Source organism: Mizuhopecten yessoensis, unplaced genomic scaffold (assembly GCF_002113885.1).
Source record: "Mizuhopecten yessoensis strain PY_sf001 unplaced genomic scaffold, ASM211388v2 scaffold6967, whole genome shotgun sequence".
NCBI lineage: Eukaryota > Metazoa > Mollusca > Bivalvia > Pectinida > Pectinidae > Mizuhopecten > Mizuhopecten yessoensis.
The window spans coordinates 438,761-460,765 of NW_018406814.1; the positions used below are offsets into that span (position 1 = coordinate 438,761).

Here is a 22,005-nt window from a genome sequence, read left to right on the forward strand (position 1 = left end):
TTGTTTAACATTACATCAATGACAATGACTTGTTTAACATTACATCAATGACAATGATTTGTTTAACATTACATTGTAGAGAAGAAGAATATATGTTACACCCCATACAAATGTTACAAAAATCAAACGCATCAGCACATTTAATAGATAAATAGGTTGGACATTTATTTTGCATACTTTATAGTTATAAATTTAACGAGTGAAATTAATTCGTTTTCCAGTGTTGAAAAACTGATAAAAGTTTAAAACTAGCACATGTTTGGTCTCTCGTAGTAATATCCAGACATTTAATTTACATCTACTTTCACGTATAAATATGGATTTTTTGCATTCAAATAGGTATTGATGTTCATCCCATTCATTTCTTGTGCATATGTTACGTATTCTCTCTTCCGTGGGCTACTCCGTATCACCCATTGCAACACATTTTATTGAAAAGGCAATCGAAGTGATTGGGCACAACTCCATATCGGTATTGCTGGTCTATCTACGACGATTGATTATGGTAAATAATTCACTTTAAAATACTTCTTAATGGTAAGCCAGTCACATGCTTCCTCATTTGACTATATAAGACGAACAAGATTTCCCTTTTAATGGTAGTTACACTGCCCAATGTTATGTCCGTGAAATGTTATACGTGCCGACGTTTCACTGTAAACAGTATATATATAATGGCTGCAGATAAATGATGATAGTGTATTTATGTTTTAGATATCGTGAGAGGTTCTTATTTTCCACTCGAGTGTGAATTCTGTGTCAATATTGAAATCAGACATGTTATTCCTTTGTGTTTGTTCGTGCATTTTCATGTTAGATTTCACATGAAGCCATCAGTTATTGGCTTAACCCTGGTCTTTTGTCAAAAGCTTGTTCAGGATATGGTCAATCTATCAGGGCGGGCGAGCGTTTGGGTTGTTGAGGAGTTTACTTATTTTTGTAAGTACTTGTGTTATTTAGGGGCGTTATATAGCGGTCCTGAGTATATATATATATATATATATATATTTTTAAATAATTTTCGGTAAATTCACCCTAAATATTTACTTTCGCCCTATTGTAATACCTTTCTGGATTGTTCTCATTTGTGACATTCACGGTGACAACTGTTTATTGAACTAGTGCACTGCTAATTATAAAGTTTGACGTAATAATATGTACATGATGTTATCAACTTCACCAAATAAAATAATTTGACGACACGTTACAGTAATACGATAACCAATTAAAATAATTTGGTGGCCCGTTATAATAATTAAGTGACTCGTCATTACTATTTGACGACCTTTTATGGTATATAAAGTTATATAATGAACTTGTGGCCCATTATAGTGATGTGGTGAACCATTATGATAATTGGTAACCCGTTGTAATAATTCAGTGACTCGTCATTATAAATTGACGACCTGTTATAATAATTTGATGAAATTATACAATAAATTGATTGACCCATTAAAGTAAGCTGGTGATCCGTTATATGGTTTTCGTAACGTTAAAACAACTATGGCGTTTTATGATTTACGACATAGTTGTTCAATGGGTCAAGTGATATTTATAACGATGGAATAACAGTGAAAACAAACACCAAACAATTCAATTTATCTACTGGTGAAATCGTCAGTTGATGACGTGTTTATCATAAACTTAAGATGATACAACCAATCAACTACCGCTATTATGGACATTAATGCGCATGTTTATAGTGTATGGGTCAAAAGGCTTTTCTAAAATAATGAGTGATATAACTCAAAACTGTGGACACATGTACATGTACTGAGAATTTCTAGTCCGAGATAAATAAATTTCCATTCCTAGTTGGTATATTAAGACAAGAGGCTCACGGGCCTTGCCTGCAACTTGAGATTCAAGTTCTGACATTTGGCTCGGGTAACCTTAAAAGACAGATGGAAATGAGGGTGGTAATTTACAGTACATCCGATTTAGTTTGAATAGTTAATTTTACTTGTTATTTATTTGTTTTTATATCATATTTAAGAAGTTGAAGATCGATTGGAAAAGATATCACCGCATTCATCTGTACCTGTGTTTACACTTAAAATACGCGGGTCGTTGCACGTGCATTGTTTATTGGGCAAAAATAACATATAATTATATGCATATATTTATTTTTCCAATAAATGGTTATCAACTCATGTAAATCACAGTTACATCGCCGACATGGTAGACTAAGTAAGCGATTTAACAGGCGATGATTAAACCGATGGGATGTGATCTCCTAGGAAACAATAGTGATGCGACAATTGGAATGACGTCACAACTGTAGAGGGAAGTGGGGGCTATTAGAACGAAGAAGAAACGCCGTATTGCTGATCTCCCATATATGTATACGTACTTGTCACGCAGGGTTATCAATATTTAGCATATCACCTATTTAGGATTTGACCTGTATAAGGCTCCACCTTTACACCCTGATTTGACTATACCTGTTCAGAACACACTTTTGAATATTTTGAAACTTTTACCTACTGAAACACTCAGTGTTTCGGGTTACATTCAGTGAACATATAGCATTGTCTCAGCGTAAAAGCTAATGTATAGTGTATAGGTTTGGGGACTTGTATTGGTTAGATATGTACAGGATTGTTTATGTTACTGACCAGTCGTACCTACTTACAAAGCCGATTCTATGACGTAACATTCGCCTGTCTACTTAACTAGCCCATTGCTATAAATGTCCTTGTTTTTGTATCGGCTTTACCTTCATGGTCAGTAACAATTCTTCACTGCGAGTAAATACGTTTATGGAATTTCCAATATGTTCCTTTTGTTGTGCTGGTAAAGGCTAGTTTCACATTTTGATTTTGGTAGCCAGGATATTCTGTCAGTTGATCTAATTATCCCTAAGCGTTCATGACCCTGGTTTTCTCCCTACCTTCTCCATACCTTATCTACAAACTGAAGTGACATACTTTATCTACAAACTGAAGCAAATTATCTTAGTGACAAACTGAAATAACATACCTTAGTGACAAACTGAAGTAACATACCTTATTGACAAACTGAAGTAACATCCCTTAGTGACAAACTGAAGCCAATTACATTATTGACAAACTGAAGCCACATACCCTAGTGACAAACTGAAGCAACATGCCTTAGTGACAAACTGAAGCAACATCCCTTAGTGACAAACTGAAGCCAATTACATTATTGACAAACTGAAGCCACATACCCTAGTGACAAACTGAAGCAACATGCCTTAGTGACAAACTGAAGCAACATACCTTATTGACAAACTGTAGTAACATACCTTATTGACATACTGAAGCAACAACCCTTAGTGACAAACTGAAGCCAATTACATTATTGACAAACTGAAGCCACATACCCTAGTGACAAACTGAAACAACATTCCGTAGTGACAAACTGAAGCCACATACCCTAGTGACAAACTGGAGTAACATACCTTATTGACAAACTGAAGTAACATACCTTAGTGAAATACTGAAGCCACATACCCTAGTGACAAACTGCAGCAACATGCCTTAGTGACAAACTGAAGCAATATACCTTAGTGACAAACTGAAGCCACATACCCTAGTGACAAACTGAAACAACATACCGTAGTGACAAACTGAAGCCACATACCCTAGTGACAAACTGAAGCAACATACCTTAGGGACAGACTGAAGCCACATACCCCAGTGACAAACTGAAGTAACATACCTTATTGACAGCCTGAAGCAACATACCTTAGTGAAATACTGAAGCCACATACCTTATCTACAAACTGAAGCCACATCCCCTAGTGACAAACTGAAGTAACATACCTTTTTGACAAACTGAAGTAACATACCTTAGTGAAATACTGAAGCCACATACCCCAGTGACAAACTGAAGTAACATACCTTATTGACAAACTGAAGTAATATACCTTATTGACAAACTGAAGCAATATACCTTAGTGACATACTGAAGCAACATACCTTAGTGACAAACTGAGGCCACATACCCTAGTGACAAACTGAAGCAACATGCCTTAGTGACAAACTGATGCCACCTACCCTAGTGACAAACTGAAGTAACATACCTTATTGACAAACTGAAGTAACATACCTTATTGACAAAATGAAGCAATATACCTAAGTGACATACTGAAGCAACATACCTTAGTGACAAACTGAAGCCACATACCTTATTGACAGACTGAAGCAACATACCTTATTGACAGACTTAAGCAACATACCTTATTGACAGACTTAAGCAACATACCTTATTGACAGACTGAAGCAACATACATTATTGACAGACTGAAGCAACATACCTTATTGACAGACTTAAGCAACATACCTTATTGACAGACTGAAGCAACATACATTATTGACAGACTGAAGCAACATACCTTAGTGATAAACAAAAGTAACATACCTTAGTGACAGACTGAAGCAACATACCTTAGTGATAAACAAAAGTAACATACCTTAGCGACAGACTGAAGTAACATACCCTAGTGAGAAACTGAAACAACATACCTTAGTGACAAACTGAAGCCACATTCCCTAGTGATAAACAGAAGCAACATCCCTTAGTGACAAACTGAAGCCAATTACATTATTGACAAACTGTAGCCACATACACTAGTGACAAACTGAAGCAACATGCCTTAGTGACAAACTGAAGCAACATCCCTTAGTGACAAACTGAAGCCAATTACATTATTGACAAACTGTAGCCACATACACTAGTGACAAACTGAAGCAACATGCCTTAGTGCCAAACTGAAGCAACATACCTTATTGACAGACTTAAGCAACATACCTTATTGACAGACTGAAGCAACATACCTTAGTGATAAACAAAAGTAACATACCTTAGTGACAGACTGAAGTAACATACCCTAGTGACAAACTGAAACAACATACCTTATTGACAAACTGAAGCCACATACCCTAGTGACAAACTGAAGCAACATGCCTTAGTGACAAACTGAAGCAACATACCTTATTGACAGACTGAAGCAACATACCTTAGTGACAAACTGAAGCCACATACCTTAGTGACAAACTGAAGCCACATACCCTAGTGACAAACTGAAGCAACATACCTTATTGACAAACTGAAGCAACATACCTTAGTGACAAACTGAGGCCACATACCCTAGTGACAAACTAAAGCAACATGCCTTAGTGACAAACTGAAGCCACCTACCCTAGTGACAAACTGAAGCAACATACCTTATTGACAAACTGAAGCAACATACCTTAGAGACATACTGAAGCAACATACCTTAGTGACAAACGGAAGCAACATACCCTAGTGACAAACTGAAGCAACATACCTTAATGACAAACTGAAGCCACCTACCCTAGTGACAAACTGAAGCAACATACCTTAGTGACAAACTGAAGTAACATACCTTATTGACAAACTGAAGCAACATACCTTAGTGATATACTGAAGCCACATACCCTAGTGAAAAACTGAAGCAACATACATAAGTGACAAACTGAAGCCACGTTCCTTAGTGACATACTGAAGCCACATACCTTAGTGACAAACTGAAGCCACATACCTTATTGACAAACTGAAGCAACATACCTTAGTGACAAACTGAAGCGACATACCCTAGTGAAAAACTGAAGCAACATACTTAAGTGACAAACTGAAGCCACATTCCTTAGTGACAAACTGAAGCCACGTACCTTAGTGACAAACTGAAGCCACATACCTTATTGACAAGCTGAAGTAACATGCCTTAGTGATAGACTGAAGCCACATACCTTAGTGACAAACTGAAGCCACATACCTTATTGACAAACTGAAGACTGAAACAACATACCGTAGTGACAAACTGAAGCGACATACCCTAGTGAAAAACTGAAGCCACATCTCTTAGTGACAAACTGAAGCCACATATCTTAGTGACAAACTGAAGCCAAATACATTATTGACAAACTGAAGCCACATACTTTATTGACAAACTGAAGCCACATACATTATTGACAAACTGAAGCCACATACCTTAGCTATTGGATAGTCTAGTCACTAAGGAAATTATAGCTACACATTATCCCTAGCTCTGAGGTAGTCTAATCACTATGGATGTATATAGCTTTACATATGTCCCTAGTTATGAGGTAGTCTAGCCACTATGGATGTATATAGCTATACATATGTCCCTAGCTATGAGGTAGTCTAATCACTATGGATGTATTCAGCTTTACATATGTCCCTAGTTATGAGGTAGTCTATCCACTAAAGATGTATATAGCTATAAAAATGTCCCTAGCTATGAGGAAGTCTAGTCACTATGGATGTGTATAGCTATACACCTGTCCCTAGCTATGAGGTAGTCTAGTCACTATGGGTTTATATAGCTATTCATATGTCCCTAGCTATGAGGTAGTCCATCCACTATGGATGTATATAGCTATACATTTGTCCCTAGTTATGAGGTAGTCTAGTCACTATGGAGGTATATAGCTATACATATGTCCCTGTCTATAAGGTAGTCTAGTCACTATGTATGTATATAGCTATACATATGTCCTATATAGCTATACATTTGTCCCTAGTTATGAGGTAGTCTATCCACTAAAGATGTATATAGCTATAAAAATGTCCCTAGCTATGAGGAAGTCTAATCACTATGGATGTATATGACTATACATATGTCCCTAGCTATGCTGTAGTCTAGTCACTATGGATGTAAATAACTATACATATGTCCCTAGCTATGCGGTAGTCTAGTCACTATGGATGTGTATAGCTATACACCTGTCCCTAGCTATGAGGTAGTCTAGTCACTATGGGTGTATATAGTGAAGCCACATACCCTAGTGACACACTGAAGCCACCTACCTTATCTACAAACTGAAGCCACATACCTTAGCTATTGGATAGTCTAGCCCCTAAGGAAATTATAGCTACACATTATCCCTAGCTCTGAGGTAGTCTAATCACTATGGATTTATATAGCTTTACATATGTCCCTAGTTATGATGTAGTCTAGCCACTATGGATGTATATAGCTATCCATATGTCCCTAGCTATGAGGTAGTCTAGTCACTATGGGTGTATATAGCTTTACATATGATCCTATCTATTAGGTAGTCTAGTCACTATGGAGTATATAGCTATACATATGTCCCTGACTATGCGGTAGTCTATACACTATGGATGTATATAGCTATACATTTGTCCCTAGTTATGAGGTAGTCTATCCACTAAAGATGTATATAGCTATAAAAATGTCCCTAGCTATGAGGAAGTCTAATCACTATGGATGTATATGACTATACATATGTCCCTAGCTATGCGGTAGTCTAGTCACTATAGATGTATATAGCTATACATATGTCCCTGTCTATAAGGTAGTCTAGTCACTATGGGTGTATATAGCTTTACATATGATCCTATCTATTAGGTAGTCTAGTCACTATGGGTGTATATAGTGAAGCCACATACCCTAGTGACACACTGAAGCCACCTACCTTATCTACAAACTGAAGCCACATACCTTAGCTATTGGATAGTCTAGCCCCTAAGGAAATTATAGCTACACATTATCCCTAGCTCTTAGGTAGTCTAATCACTATGGATGTATATGACTATACATATGTCCCTAGCTATGCGGTAGTCTAGTCACTATGGATGTGTATAGCTATACACCTGTCCCTAGCTATGAGGTAGTCTAGTCACTATGGAGGTATATAGCTATACATATGTCCCTGTCTATAAGGTAGTCTAGTCACTATGGGTGTATATAGTGAAGCCACATACCCTAGTGACACACTGAAGCCACCTACCTTATCGACAAACTGAAGCCACATACCTTAGCTATTGGATAGTCTAGCCCCTAAGGAAATTATAGCTACACATTATCCCTAGCTCTGAGGTAGGCTAATCACTATGGATGTATATAGCTTTACATATGTCCCTAGCTATGAGGTAGTCTAATCACTATGGATGTATATAACTATACATATATCCCTAGCTATGAGGTAGTCTATCCACTATGGATGTATATAGCTATACAAATGTCCCTAGCTATGAGGTAGTCTATCCACTATGGATGTGTATAGCTATACATATGTCCCTAGCTATGAGGTAGTCTAATCACTATGGATGTATATGACTATACATATGTCCCTAGCTATGAGGTAGTCTAGTCACTTTGGATGTATATAGCTATACATATGTCCCTAGCTATGAGGTAGTCTATCCACTATGGCTGTATATAGCTATACATTTGTCCCTAGTTATGAGGTAGTCTATCCATTATGGATGTATATAGCTATACATATGTCCCTAGTTATGAGGTAGTCAATCCACTATGGATGTATATAGCTATACATATGTCCCTAGTTATGCGGTAGTCTATCCAATATGGGTGTATATAGCTATACATATGTCACTAGCTGTGAGGTAGTCTAATCACTATGGATGTATATAGCTATACATATGGTCCTAGCTATGAGGTAGTCTAGTCACTTTGTATGTGTATAGCTATACATATGTCCCTAGCTATGAGGTAGTCTATCCACTATGGATGTATATAGCTATACATATGTCCCTAGCTATAAGGTAGTCTAGTCACTATGGGTGTATATAGCTAAACATATGTCCCTAGCTATGAGGTAGTCCATCCACTATGGATGTATATAGCTATACATATGTCACTAGTTATGAGGTAGTCTAGTCACTATGGATGTAAATAACTATACATATGTCCCTAGCTATGAGGTAGTCTAGCCACTATGGATGTATATAGCTATACATATGTCCCTAGTTATGCGGTAGTCTAGTCACTATGGATGTATATAGCTATAGATATGTCCCTAGCTATGCGGCAGTCTAGTCACTATGGATGTATATAGCTATACATAATTTATGTCCCTAGCTATTAGGTAGTCTAGTCACTATGGATGTATATAGCTATACATATGTCCCTAGCTATGCGGCAGTCTAGTCCCTATGGATGTATATAGCTATACATATGTCCCTAGTTATGAGGTAGTCAATCCACTATGGATGTATATAGCTATACATATGTCCCTAGCTATAAGGCTGTCTAGTCACTATGGGTGTATATAGCTATACATATGTCCCTAGTTATGAGGTAGTCTAGTCACTATGGGTGTATATAGCTATATATATGTCCCTAGCTATGAGGTAGTCTAGTCAATATGGATGTATATAGCTATCTATATGTCCCTAGCTATAAGGCTGTTTAGTCACTTTGTATGTGTATAGCTATATATATTGCCCTAGCTATGAGGTAGTCTATCCACTATGGATGTATATAGCTATACACATGTCCCTAGCTATGAGGTAGTCTATCCACTATGGATGTATATAGCTATACATATGTCCCTAACTATAAGGCTGTCTAGTCACTATTGATGTATATAGATATACATATGTCCCTAGCTATAAGGCTGTCTAGTCACTATGGGTGTATATAGCTATACATATGTCCCTAGCTATGCGGTTGTCTAGCCACTATGGATGTATATAGCTATACATATGTCCCTAGCTATAAGGTAGTCTATCCACTATGGATGTATATAGCTATACATATGTCCCTATCTATGCGGAAGTCTATCCACTATGGATGTATACAGCTATACATATGTCCCTGGCTATGCGGTAGTTTATCCACTATGGATGTATATAGCTATACAAATGTCCCTAGCTATGGGTAGTCTAGTCACTATGGGTGTATATAGCTATACATATGTCCCTGGCTATGCGGTAGTCTATCCACTATGGATGTATATAGCTCTACATATGTCCCTAGCTATACGGCAGTCTAGTCACTATGGATGTATATAGCTATACATATGTCCCTGGCTATGCGGTAGTCTATCCACTATGGATGTATATAGCTATACATATGTCCCTAGCTATGCGGTAGTCTATCCACTATGGATGTATATAGCTATACATATGTCCCTAGCTATGAGGTAGTCTATCCACTATGGATGTATATAGCTATACATATGGCCCTAGTTATGAGGTAGTCTATCCACTATGGATGTATATAGCTATACATATGTCCCTAGTTATGAGGTAGTCTATCAACTATTGATGTATATAGATATGCATATGTCCCTAGTTATAACGTAGTCGATACAGTATGGATGTTTAAAGCTATGTGTGTACTTATGTCCCTAGCTATGTGTTAATGTATCTGCGTCCCTAGCGATAATGCAATTTGCGTATATTCAACTGTAAATCTATGACGCAGTCATTAATCGCTATGAATATAATTGATTAAAAAGCTGTAACTGTGTAGCTAGCTACTTTAACTGTGAGTCTTAAATCTAGTGTCACATGAAAACTGTATAACGGGAAATATTCGCCGGACCATTAACTTTCGCTTTTTTTTTTGCCCTCCACAATTAATGAGGGCGAATATATCATGACAGCGAATTTTAATACACAACATGCAAACTACAGTATTTACATATGAAGCGCGAATTTCACACTGGAAGAAACATGGATTTTATCGGAAAATGGCGAATAATTGACTAGCGAAAGTTTTCCGGTAAACAGACGGTACCATTGGATACAATCCCTGATATTTTGTATTAATTTAATAATCGTGGCCGACAAGGCTATACACTGATATCATAACATGGATGTGCTGGTACCGTTCATCCTGATTTGATTATAAGATATGAGTACTTCAGTTTCACTGCTGACTTTTTTACTGTGTGTTTTCGTTTTGAATTAAATTTCTAAATCAACTGTTTTCTTTTCTTTTGTGAGAGGTGTTACAAGTTAACAGTGGTCTAGAAGGATTAAAGTAGATCACCTTGTCTGTGCCAAAGTTTACAACATGCTAAACAGACGTGTTATCAACTTTTTGAAACTATATTGAAACTTCGTTTGGATATTTTTCTAATACTCTATTTGAAAAGACAATGTATGTCAACTCTATGAATATTCCAAATGCTACTTACATCGGAACGGCATAGATTGTAAAGATAATGCTTGCTTTAGATATTACACTTCAATAACTAACTTTTTCACACGCACTAGACAAACATGATTTTAAGTAAGAATTAAGTGTATTATATGAAAAATACTAAAACTTAACGAAACATTTACTCAGAAATATAAAAGTTGAAATAACTACCTTAAATTTAGAGCGGCTTAAAACGATCAGTGAAATTGATTTCTGCAAATGTTATTTTGAGATATTGAAAAGTATATTTGAAAATGTTTTCTTAGAAGTATAAATCATAAGAATAACAACTTCATGTGTTTTCATCGACTCCTAAAGTATTCTTTTGTGATCGATTTGTTCTACATAGTATAAGGAATAGTCGGTTATATATAACCGTATTTCATTGTTGCTAGCTGACATAGTTCTTCAATGGCGGATACTAGAATATGTTTTTTCAGATATCGACTTACAGTATAGACTGTAGTGGTATGTGTATTGTTCTGTGACTGTGTTTAAAAACTTGGCCTGACAGAATTACCCATTTAACGATCTAAATAGCTTGTAACAAAATCGATGACGGACTTTCAGAAATGCCTGTGTGTAGGCTTAACCCTTTATTCTATTGCTCCGATAATTGAATTTTAAGACTCGACAATCATTTTGGTGAACGCGTGTTTGGTTGCTTAATCTTTATAATAGACTAACGAGGATTATCTTATTTTAACAACCGATCAACCTAATCTCTTTCATATAATCTTGTAGATTTAAACAATCGGTGTTTTTCAAATGCTTATCGATCTTATTCATTGAAGTGTTTGTAGCCTGCTGAAGGCTATCATGTTTTGCCTGTAGTAAAGTCGTATGGTCACCTCGACCATTGTCCGTGAAATACACAGGAGAAGTATTGTTGAAACCAAGTGAAATTATTGGTTGTTGTATGTTTAAAGTTGTGTCAATTTTTGTCAAGGCTTGTTAGCTTTTGTACAATAATTTAACGTCCATTGACCAAAAGAAAAAAAGACAACAGGATCCTTCCTCCGCTTACAGTGATGTTATTACCGTGTCTCACCTAGGCTACTGTCTGATACTATATAGTACATATATTTCTTATTTTTGTAACATGTGTGTAGAAGAAATTTCTCTTATATCTCCAGATAACCATGCTTTGGCGTTTAAATTCCTGTTATGATCAATAATCATCATGGCGCCATGCGTTTGGTTTCTTTTCAGCAATATGAACTTGAATCGTCTGCGTTTGTTTTCCAGGGTTTTAAAGATAAAGAAATGGTTGATAACCTGCAACCCCGAGCTCTAAACAAGTTTTTATAGTGAATATTTAGACGTCTCAGTTGACTTAGAACCTTTGATTCTTACGAAATTGAACCAAAACATAGCGCAATATAGCTCTTTTAATATTAATACCTGCAATACCAAAGGGAGATAATCTTTGATGAAAGGAAATTGGCGTAACTTACCCGAGGTAGTGAAAACCTCATGGCTATCGATAATACTCAATAAACCGTCAGGTTCGATGACGACCCAATGTAAGTAAGAGCATACTTATTAAATAGTCTACTACCAGAAGTCCGATTTTGGCTACAAATGCGATGCAAATTCAAGACAAGAACCTTCCCGGAAACATGTACAGTAAAAGAAAATTGGGGTAACTTACCCGGGGTAGTGGAAACCTAAGCGCTATCGATAGAACTGTAAACTTCCGTATAAAATGGTCTACTACCCGAGTTTTGGCTACAAAATGCGATGCGAATGTAAGACATGAAACCTTCCGCAAAAACGTAAATTGGGGTAGAACTGGGGGTCTCGGATTCGATCCCCCGACGAAACACAACACTCTTTTTTCCTGTTGCAAATTGTGTCTGTGTCTCTCCTGGTCGTGACAGGGAGTTTTAAGATTTGTGTTAGCGGTATTCGAGGGCGAACACATTATAAAGAGGGGAGAAGTATAGCAGATTTTATTTGTACATCGGGTTAGTGTTGTTCTAAGCTTCTTCCTTTGAGTTTGCACAATTGATATTGGTAGAGCGGCAGACCGCAGGGAAAGCTAGTGATTGTTCATTCGATTCAAGGTAGAAGCACACTACTCTCTTTCCAGTAATCAGATAAGCTTTCTTTCTCTCCAAGTTTCTCGTAGAAACTAGCTCTCCTCATTGACGTGGCATATTAGTCCTTCTGTAAGCTCGCCATCCCCAATCATCGATACTCAAGGGGTTGCACTCGCTTACGCTCTCTGGATGGTCATGTCCGTTGCACATGAGTTAGTGCATTCGAACGCTGTTCATCTGGTTTTGCTACATGTGAGTTTTATTTAAAGAAGCTGGCTATCGCCGTTACTTGCCAATGGGTTTTTTAAGGAGTTAGTCCTCCTCGTTGCATGCGACGTTTCCTTAAAAGACTTCTTAAACGGAAGAAGCTACAGGACTTTTTATGCTTCCCTTTTTAGCCCATGTACACGCAGAATTCTTTCAGGCTGTTTTCACAGAAGATCAATAATTAAACTCTGTCAGAATTAGAAAAGATAAATATGGATCCCATTACAAGTCTTCAATTTACTCCGGAAGCCATACAGAAGAAGTTTAAAAACCCACATAATTTCAAAATATTCAGGACCGGATATGATTCGTCCTAGAATTCTAAAAGAGACTTCTGATATTATATGATGTTCGCTAACATTGATATATATATAACACCTACTGATACTTGGAAATTATCCGAAGACTGGAAATGTTACCCGATATCGGCAATATTTAAGAAATGAGACAAGAAGGAGGCTTCGAACTATAGACTAATTAGTTTGACTAGCGTTTGGTGTAAAACACTAGAATCTATAATCAGGGATGAATTGATGAGTCTATGAGATAAAAAAATATCGTCAAAGCTCAGTTTGGATTTTTTGATGGCAGATCGACAGTACTTCAGCTTACCAAAGTCATGGATAAATGAACAGATAATTTAATGATGTAATATATTGCGATTTTATGAAGACCTTTGATAAAGTTTCTCGTCTCCGATTGTTACGTAAACTTGCGAAATATGGTATTGCTGAACAATTGGATAAAGGTTTCCTTCCTTGGTAGTAAAACAATAGTCGTTGAGAGCGGAGAAAAGTCTCAATGAAATCCAGTAATAATTGGTATTCCACAGGGATCATTGCTAGGACCACTTCTTTCTATAATATACATAAATGGTATGCCAACTGTAACAAGCGCCGTAACGGTCAGCTTTCAGAGCAATATATAATTAACAAGATTGCGTAGTTCTATAGTAGGCTATCTTTTCATTAAAAATGGTCAGAAACCTGGCAGCTACACTTCCATCAGGATAAACGTAAAATGATGCGTGTGGGAAACGTAAATATTTATAGATTTAACCACACCCTGGTGGAACGTTCACCGCCATTACAACTCGTAGACTCGGAAAAATACATCAGTCTCCATGGATGATAAACTAAAATTTTATAAGCATAAATGCGAAAACATTAATAAAGAATACATGATCATCCATAATTTTAGATGGCTGTACACAGCATTAGTTAGACCTCATATATTCCGTCTTTGCGTATTGCAGAGTTATCTTCTCTTGGGAGGAGGTGTTGATTGTTACGTCATTGGTTTGTGTGAGAAATTTACGTCGTTTTCTCAAAAATTGATGACGTCACTCTCACAAACAAGTGACGTAACAATCAATACCTGCTCCCAAGAGAAGATAACTCTGCAATACGCAAAGACGGAATAGTACGCATATCAAGTTTGGTGCCCCCATTTAGAAAAGCATGTGAGAGCAATAGAACCAGGACTAAACGAAAACCTACAGCTATGAAATCTAAAATAACAATTTTAATTAGGTATGTTTATATTATGAGCTGACTGCCAAAGGATTCTAAATTCTGTACATATTTTCTGTATATTGTCAGAGAATAAATTTGTGTATCTGTAAAAGTTTTAATTTTGGAAGCTTGTCCCATTTCACATAACTTAATTGTCGTCGTTCCTGTATAAGAGCCTTGTTTTATACCACAATTCGTAAAGTCTAGGAATACCCACGTGTCATCATACAAATGTTCTCGACAAAGCGTATCGATTGATCATAATGTTTTAAACACGAGCACACACATTAGTATTGATATACATTCCCGCGGAGGATCTACATCTACGTCACTTCCGTTCAATACTCCTGTGTGAACGCTTAGTTTCTAAGCATTGTACTCCGTGGAACGGTTTTATCAATAGTGTTTTTGATGCAGACTCCAAGCTTGTAAGTTAAACAAATCAATTCCAATTTCAGAGTATTATTGTTTGAAATGACAATGACGTTGATCATTCGGCTAACCTCGGCCGATTCCGGTACCCTTCATCCAATCGGGAAACGTTGGCACTTTCCGTAAACGAGTTTTTTCTGTTAAAAACCTCATTATTTCGATATTTCACCACGATGTAACAAAATGAAGAGGTTGTGTAGAAGACAATATCGACACATGCTGATCGATGATTATTAAATTATATTTCGTAATTTGGCTTAACTTCTTTCGTCTTCTTCGCGGCAAAAACAAATGACACAAATTAGCTCCCGTAGGGAATACGTGATAACTATCTATGTAATAACACACCTTTCCGTTCTATACTTACAGATACGGTGGGTTCTGTCCGCAATTTAAGTACCAGATCGGCGAGACATTTGGCCGTACCACGTCTCGTCTTCTCGAGAACGACGCTGTGGCCAGCTCGGGAAAACTAGTGTTAGCCGATCTGTCCAAACCACGTCCTAGTTCAGAGCCTACCCACTCCAAGTCTAACCTCCTAAAGAACCGCACACAAAGCTGGGGAGACCAGAAACTTCTGGAGAAGATGGTGCCGGGTTATACAGGTCAGTGACTGTAATTTTCATGATTTTAGTGGATGTATCATTTTCGCCGAGTTATACTATTTCGTTTAGACAGTTGTTGTTATTATATTAAGTTTATTTAAAAGTAAAATATCAACATAGTTTATCGAATATAAAATTATATCCAAAATATTATTTTCTTGAAAATGCAGCGTTGTTAACATTTGTAAATGTTAGATAATTAAAATTACATAGTTTTTGATATTCTCTTTGCAAAATATCATTATATAAAGTGGTTTTAATGGACATGTATGTTAGGATCCTATAGTGAACCACAATATATTCGTTTTAGGTATGTAATGTTCACTGCAGTACTATTTTGTTCAATACCTATGCTTTTGTTTGTCCACAAATTAAATCTTTCAGTAAAAATTTGAAACAACACTATATACATGTACCTTAAACACGGAAATTGCATAATGCGCGCAACTCAACACGGCGCGAAATTGAACGGTTTCAAAATCGGGGGGAATTCAACATTATGCCAAAATTAATACTACGAAATTCAGCATGGCGCAGAATTCAACATTGTCCGTAATTCAACATTGTGCGACATTCAGCACAGAAAAAACAACACCGCACGAGATTTAGCGCTGTACAAAATTCAACACTATGCCGAATTCAGCACTGCACGAAATTCAACACTGTGTGAAATCGCCAAATCAGAACATGAAGATAACGTAGCGCGAATTCAAACAGTTGAAACACAATGGTTACCCTTCTTTCTGATGTCTTTGTCAGGTTTTATCCCCAGAAGTCAGCACTTTTTTGGAAACAGATACGCCATTAACTGTCGCAGTGCCATCTCAGACTTTGAGTATGATCATCGGCTACACAACGAGAAGCTACAAGACCTGAAACTGACAGCCGAGCTACAACAGGGCAAGGTGTTAGACAAGGATGGCAAACCTATGCCTGTAAGTGTGACACAAGCATGCTTGATAGTTGTCTTTAAATGTTTAAATGCAAGATTGCAAACATATGTTTATGTCTGTAAGTAAATAGTTGGCATTCATATTCAGTGTGAATGCCAACTAAAAATGAAAAATTACATCCGCGCTTCATGTTGAATTTTTCATTTCCAGTTGGCATTCATGTTGACTATGAAAGCTGTCCCATACTTATATACCATTTTATTAACATTTTTAATTACATTGAAAATAACGTTTATTAATCCAAATTCAGAATTTAGATCTAATAAATGTATGAACTGTGTTCGGCCATCTTCAAGGGAGGTCAGTGGTATACAACGTTACAATAATGACGTCATAATAATAAATATCAACACGTGGGCCATGGCATTTATACCTGATATGAATGTCATTCGAACTTCTTATATTTAGACAATGCAATGGAGTGGTACATATATGATTACCATACACATGTAATCCTTAGGCGAAGATGACTTTTTAGAAGTTACACCTTCATTAAAACAAGATCATGCTGACCTATTTAACTATGTGTTGGTAAACATAAACTTTTTATTAAATTTCGTAAAACCATTTCATCTCAATTTACAGGCAATCAGAAGTCGATACTTTACCCCACTAACAGCTGTTGCTAAGGAACCAAAGCCATACATATCCGCCAATGGCTTCCAGCATTCCAAGTCTCCTTACCACATGGATAACGGAAATCCCAACAAATGTTTCATGTCAGGTAGGTCATTCAAGTGTTTTGTGTCTGGCAGGTCATTGAAGTGTTTTATGTCAGGTGGTCATTGAAGTGTTTTATGTCAGATAGGTCATTCAAGTGTTTTATGTCGGGCAGGTCATTTAAGTGTTTTATGTCGGGTAGGTCATTTAAGTGTTTTATGTCGGGCAGGTCATTCAAGTGTTTTATGTCAGATAGACCATTCAAGTGTTTTATGTCGGGCAGGTCATTTAAGTGTTTTATGTCGGGCATATCATTCAAGTGTTTTATGTAAGGTAGGTCATTCAAGTGTTTTATGTCGGGCATATCATTCAAGTGTTTTATGTCAGATATGTCATTCAAGTGTTTAATGTCGTACAGGTCATTCAAGTGTTTTATGTCGGGCAGGTCATTGAATGTTTTATGGCGGGTAGGTCATAAAAGCGTTTTATGTCGAGTAGGTCATTTAAGTGTTTTATGTCGGGTAGGTCATTCAAGTGTTTTATGTCGGGCAGGTCATTCAAGTGTTTTATGTCGGACATATCATTCAAGTGTTTTATGTCGGGTAGGTCATTTAAGTGTTTTATGTCGTGTAGGTCATTCAAGTGTTTTATGTCAGGTAGGTCATTTAAGTGTTTTATGTCGGGCAGGTCATTGAATGTTTTATGTCGGGTAGGTCATTTAAGTGTTTTATGTCGGGTAGGTCATTCAAGTGTTTTATGTCGGGTAGGTTAGTCAAGTGTTTCATGTCGGGCAAGTCATAAGTGTGGGATCTGTACGTGACATGCTAGTTAAGGTTATAGGTGATTGGGGGGTATCATGTACTTATGTGTTGTGTGTCACTTGATTTGCTACAAATCAAATACACTGAAGATCGTATTCTACTTTTTCAGAATATATTCCATGAAACTCACAACCATTTATCATTAGATGTCATGCTAAATGGCTGTGATAGATGCGATGAAAATGAAAACAAACATATTCTCCTATCTATATACAATTACATTTTAAGTTCTAGAAGATTAAGGACATTTAACTTCAATTTTGATTGAAATTTTATATTTCATTTATTTACACTTTATTTATTTATTTGCATTTTATTTTTTCTCAATGTAATTCTTCTGATTTCCAGAAATGGTACATGAATATTAATATTAATATTTCCTATTTGTCTTCATTGTTTATTTTGAAATATTGTTAGTGAGGGGGGCTGGGGTTCAGAAGACCAGTTATACTATTTTATTTAAAAAAAAATGGGAAACAACTACATAAATAAGAATATAAAGCTTTACAACATGTTAATTATATATCTAACCTGGTTTTTTCCAAACTCATCAGTGGATGGCCTTGTGTGATACAATGGACTTTTTGGCCTGTATCTGTTGGGTGCGGTAATGTAATCCCATCAAATGTTTATACATGCAGCTCCATCAATAAATTATTTTTCTTTTCTCTTCATAATATGTATATATATATATATATTATATGTCTTTTTCAATATCAGTATAAAAGGTTAGAATTTAAACCATTAGATTCAATTATAATAAAAATGAGTGTTAGTAGTTGTTTCCCCTAATTTGATTATTAATTTGATAATACCAACTTGTTTATATGTGTTTGTATGTGTTCTAATGTCTATGTCTATGTCTATGCTTGTACCACTGTCTGTTACTATGTTTGGAGAGGGCCTAAATAGGCTATGCCTGCTGCCCAATCCATTTCTCCTTTGACAATAAAATTTATTGAAATTGGAAAAAAATGCTATAAATCGTTATCAATCATCATGAGTCAAATATTTTGAAAAAAATGTACACTTATTGATTTGTTAATGTTAAATTATTGTAAATTATTTTATGTATTTAGGTTATACCGGGTTCGTGCCACGAAGCAGAGGTCAGTTAGGGATGGGCTATCCCATCATAACGCACCAAGGTCTAAATGAATTCACCAACGACCTGAAGAACACGAAGGACGCCATGAACAGGGATGCAAACCTGAGGAGGGAGGCTCCCAAGATGACCAACACTAAACCCATCTACCCTGTGGAGAGTGGCCTGGTGCCTCACTATACCGGACACATACCTGGTACGTAGGAACACTGTGACGTCATCACCTCTCTTAAGCTACTATTTAACCTAGCAATGTCAAACCACGGAATTAGATTGTCTAAGTCCGTGGTCAAACATAGAAAATGCAAACCATTGAAATGATGTATACGATTCATGGCAAATTAAGCTATATATCATTTTGATTGTAATGGTGTGTAATGGATGTCCAGGTCCTCTTGTCAAGCCATGTTTAACGGTTCTTATTCTCATGTCAAGCTAGAAACTTATATTTTACAAAAATGTTCTATAGTCATGTTAAGCCAAAAACGTATATTATAGATTTAATGTTTTATAGTCATGTTAAGCCAGAAACGTATCAATGTATTGGTGTACTTTTTTTAAAACCCTTTTACCAATACATAATCATATAATCAAGCGGGAACCGGTTAAATGGTTTTCCTCTTGTCAAGTAGACGAATTCCTATCCGCTATATCACTGCTGTGTTTGTAGTACTAGGTCTATGTCAGTGAGATCACAGCCCTTGGGAAATGTTGCTGCTTTCCGATGATTCTCTTAATTTCAGTCAGTTACCGCGTTATGTAGGTACAGGAAGATTATCGCGTTGTGTAGGTACAGGAAGATTATCGCGTTGTGTAGGTACAGGAAGATTACCGCTTTGTGTAGGTACAGGAAGATTACCGATTTGTGTAGGTACAGGAAGATTACCGATTTGTGTAGGTACAGGAAGATTACCGATTTGTGTAGGTACAGGAAGATTACCGATTTGTGTAGGTACAGGAAGATTACCGATTTGTGTAGGTACAGGAAGATTACCGATTTGTGTAGGTACAGGAAGATTACCGATTTGTGTAGGTACAGGAAGATTACCGATTTGTGTAGGTACAGGAAGATTACCGATTTGTGTAGGTACAGGAAGATTACCGATTTGTGTAGGTACAGGAAGATTACCGATTTGTGTAGGTACAGGAAGATTAACGACTTGTCATGTGTTGGTAGCTGTCGAAGTACATTACAAATACTTAAAAGAAAGACATTCATGTGTATTAAGTGTGCTATATTTACACGTGTTTTAATTTCACAGGCCAAAAGTTCAGATACGGTGAGACGTTTGGACACAGCACGGAAAATGCCCTGACCCAGCCTCCTCCGAGGGAATTGATAGCCTCCATTTAAACTGAATAGTTCGATGGTTCGATGAGGAATTATTGGATAAACACTGGTAAACACATCCTGTATAATGGAACTGGACTCTGCGACTACATCAAGGAGTACAAAGTTTAAAGTGTATGAACTTAATATCAAAGAAGTGAAATAAAAATAAAATCAGTGATTAATTAAATAAATAATTAATCAATCAATATGTTTCATACTGCCAATGTAGACCATTCTAGATTGAATTAACTGCCTGTAGTAGTAGGGTGGGGAAGGGCTGCATTCAATGCATGGTAAATAAAGTATGTTGTTATATGGGAGCGCTATGAAAGACCACAGTTTGGTAAGGTTTCAAACCAGATTCTACAGAATATATTTTCTATGTTATGTTTATGTCTGAAACCGTTGGTTGGTGTACATAATATATAAGTTATATAAAAATTTCTCATATTAAGATTTCATATATGTATATATATATTTATTATATATCATTTTTTTGTATAAGGTATTTGTTTTTTTGTTAAAATACATCTGTACATTGCTCAATCTGTAAATACGGTTGATATTTCCCACATAAGCTGTTGATCTGTGATAAACTTTCTGCATTACATAAAAAAACGTGTTTGTTGTTTTTAATTAGGAATTAACAGTGTAAGGGAGATAACTCGGGTCACTGAGCTTGAGCTTTTCCAAAGTTGTCAACGCTTGGTGCTAAACCGACTGAACACAAATTAATTAATTTAACCTCATATTCATATATTATGTGTCCGGTTTCTTGACAAGAATAATTCCTTCAAATAATTACCGCATTTTTTTCACATAACTGCGAATATTAAAAGTCGGCCTGAAATTGAATATAAAAAAATCCGAATAATACACAGACAAAAAATGTATAGATAGTGATGTCTAAATTATTTCTCACAGAATATTAAACATGGTTAACTAATGTCTCTTATGCTGATGAGATGATCCGTTTTAAAATAAAATTTACTCGAATGAAAGCCGCAATTGATAACTGAGTGAGTCTTCAAAATCAGTTTGAAATGTGGCCATGACACTCTCCAATTCTTCATGTTGCGCAAACATGAACAATTTGAGAATTGGACTTTCTCTTTCGGTTGATTATAAGAGAGTTCCTTTAAGCATATTATGAGCTTATAAGTCTGACAGATGACAACACTCAATTACTCACCGACAATATGGGTAGGCTAAACTACCAATATGTTATTTTTGAAGAAAAAAATGTGCGTATGGGGCAACGTACATAGCTTTTACATTTTTACACAAATAAATACAATTTACTCTTTATGTCACTTACTCGTTCTGCATCACACACT

At 36.3% G+C, this 22,005-nt stretch overlaps 1 protein-coding gene across 1 annotated transcript in view; it reads left to right on the forward strand.

Moving 5' to 3' along the window:
- LOC110452880 (protein FAM166B-like) overlaps positions 1-21,286 on the forward strand; it is a 26,707-nt gene extending 5,421 nt beyond the window's left edge. Inside the window, exons 2-6 of the mRNA XM_021501601.1 lie at positions 15,561-15,796; positions 16,556-16,731; positions 17,335-17,473; positions 19,310-19,531; positions 20,598-21,286. Of these exons, the coding sequence (XP_021357276.1) occupies positions 15,561-15,796; positions 16,556-16,731; positions 17,335-17,473; positions 19,310-19,531; positions 20,598-20,689 (865 nt within the window). The 3' untranslated portion in view covers positions 20,690-21,286. The remainder of the gene's footprint in view (positions 1-15,560; positions 15,797-16,555; positions 16,732-17,334; positions 17,474-19,309; positions 19,532-20,597) is intronic.
- Positions 21,287-22,005: the final 719 nt, after the last annotated feature.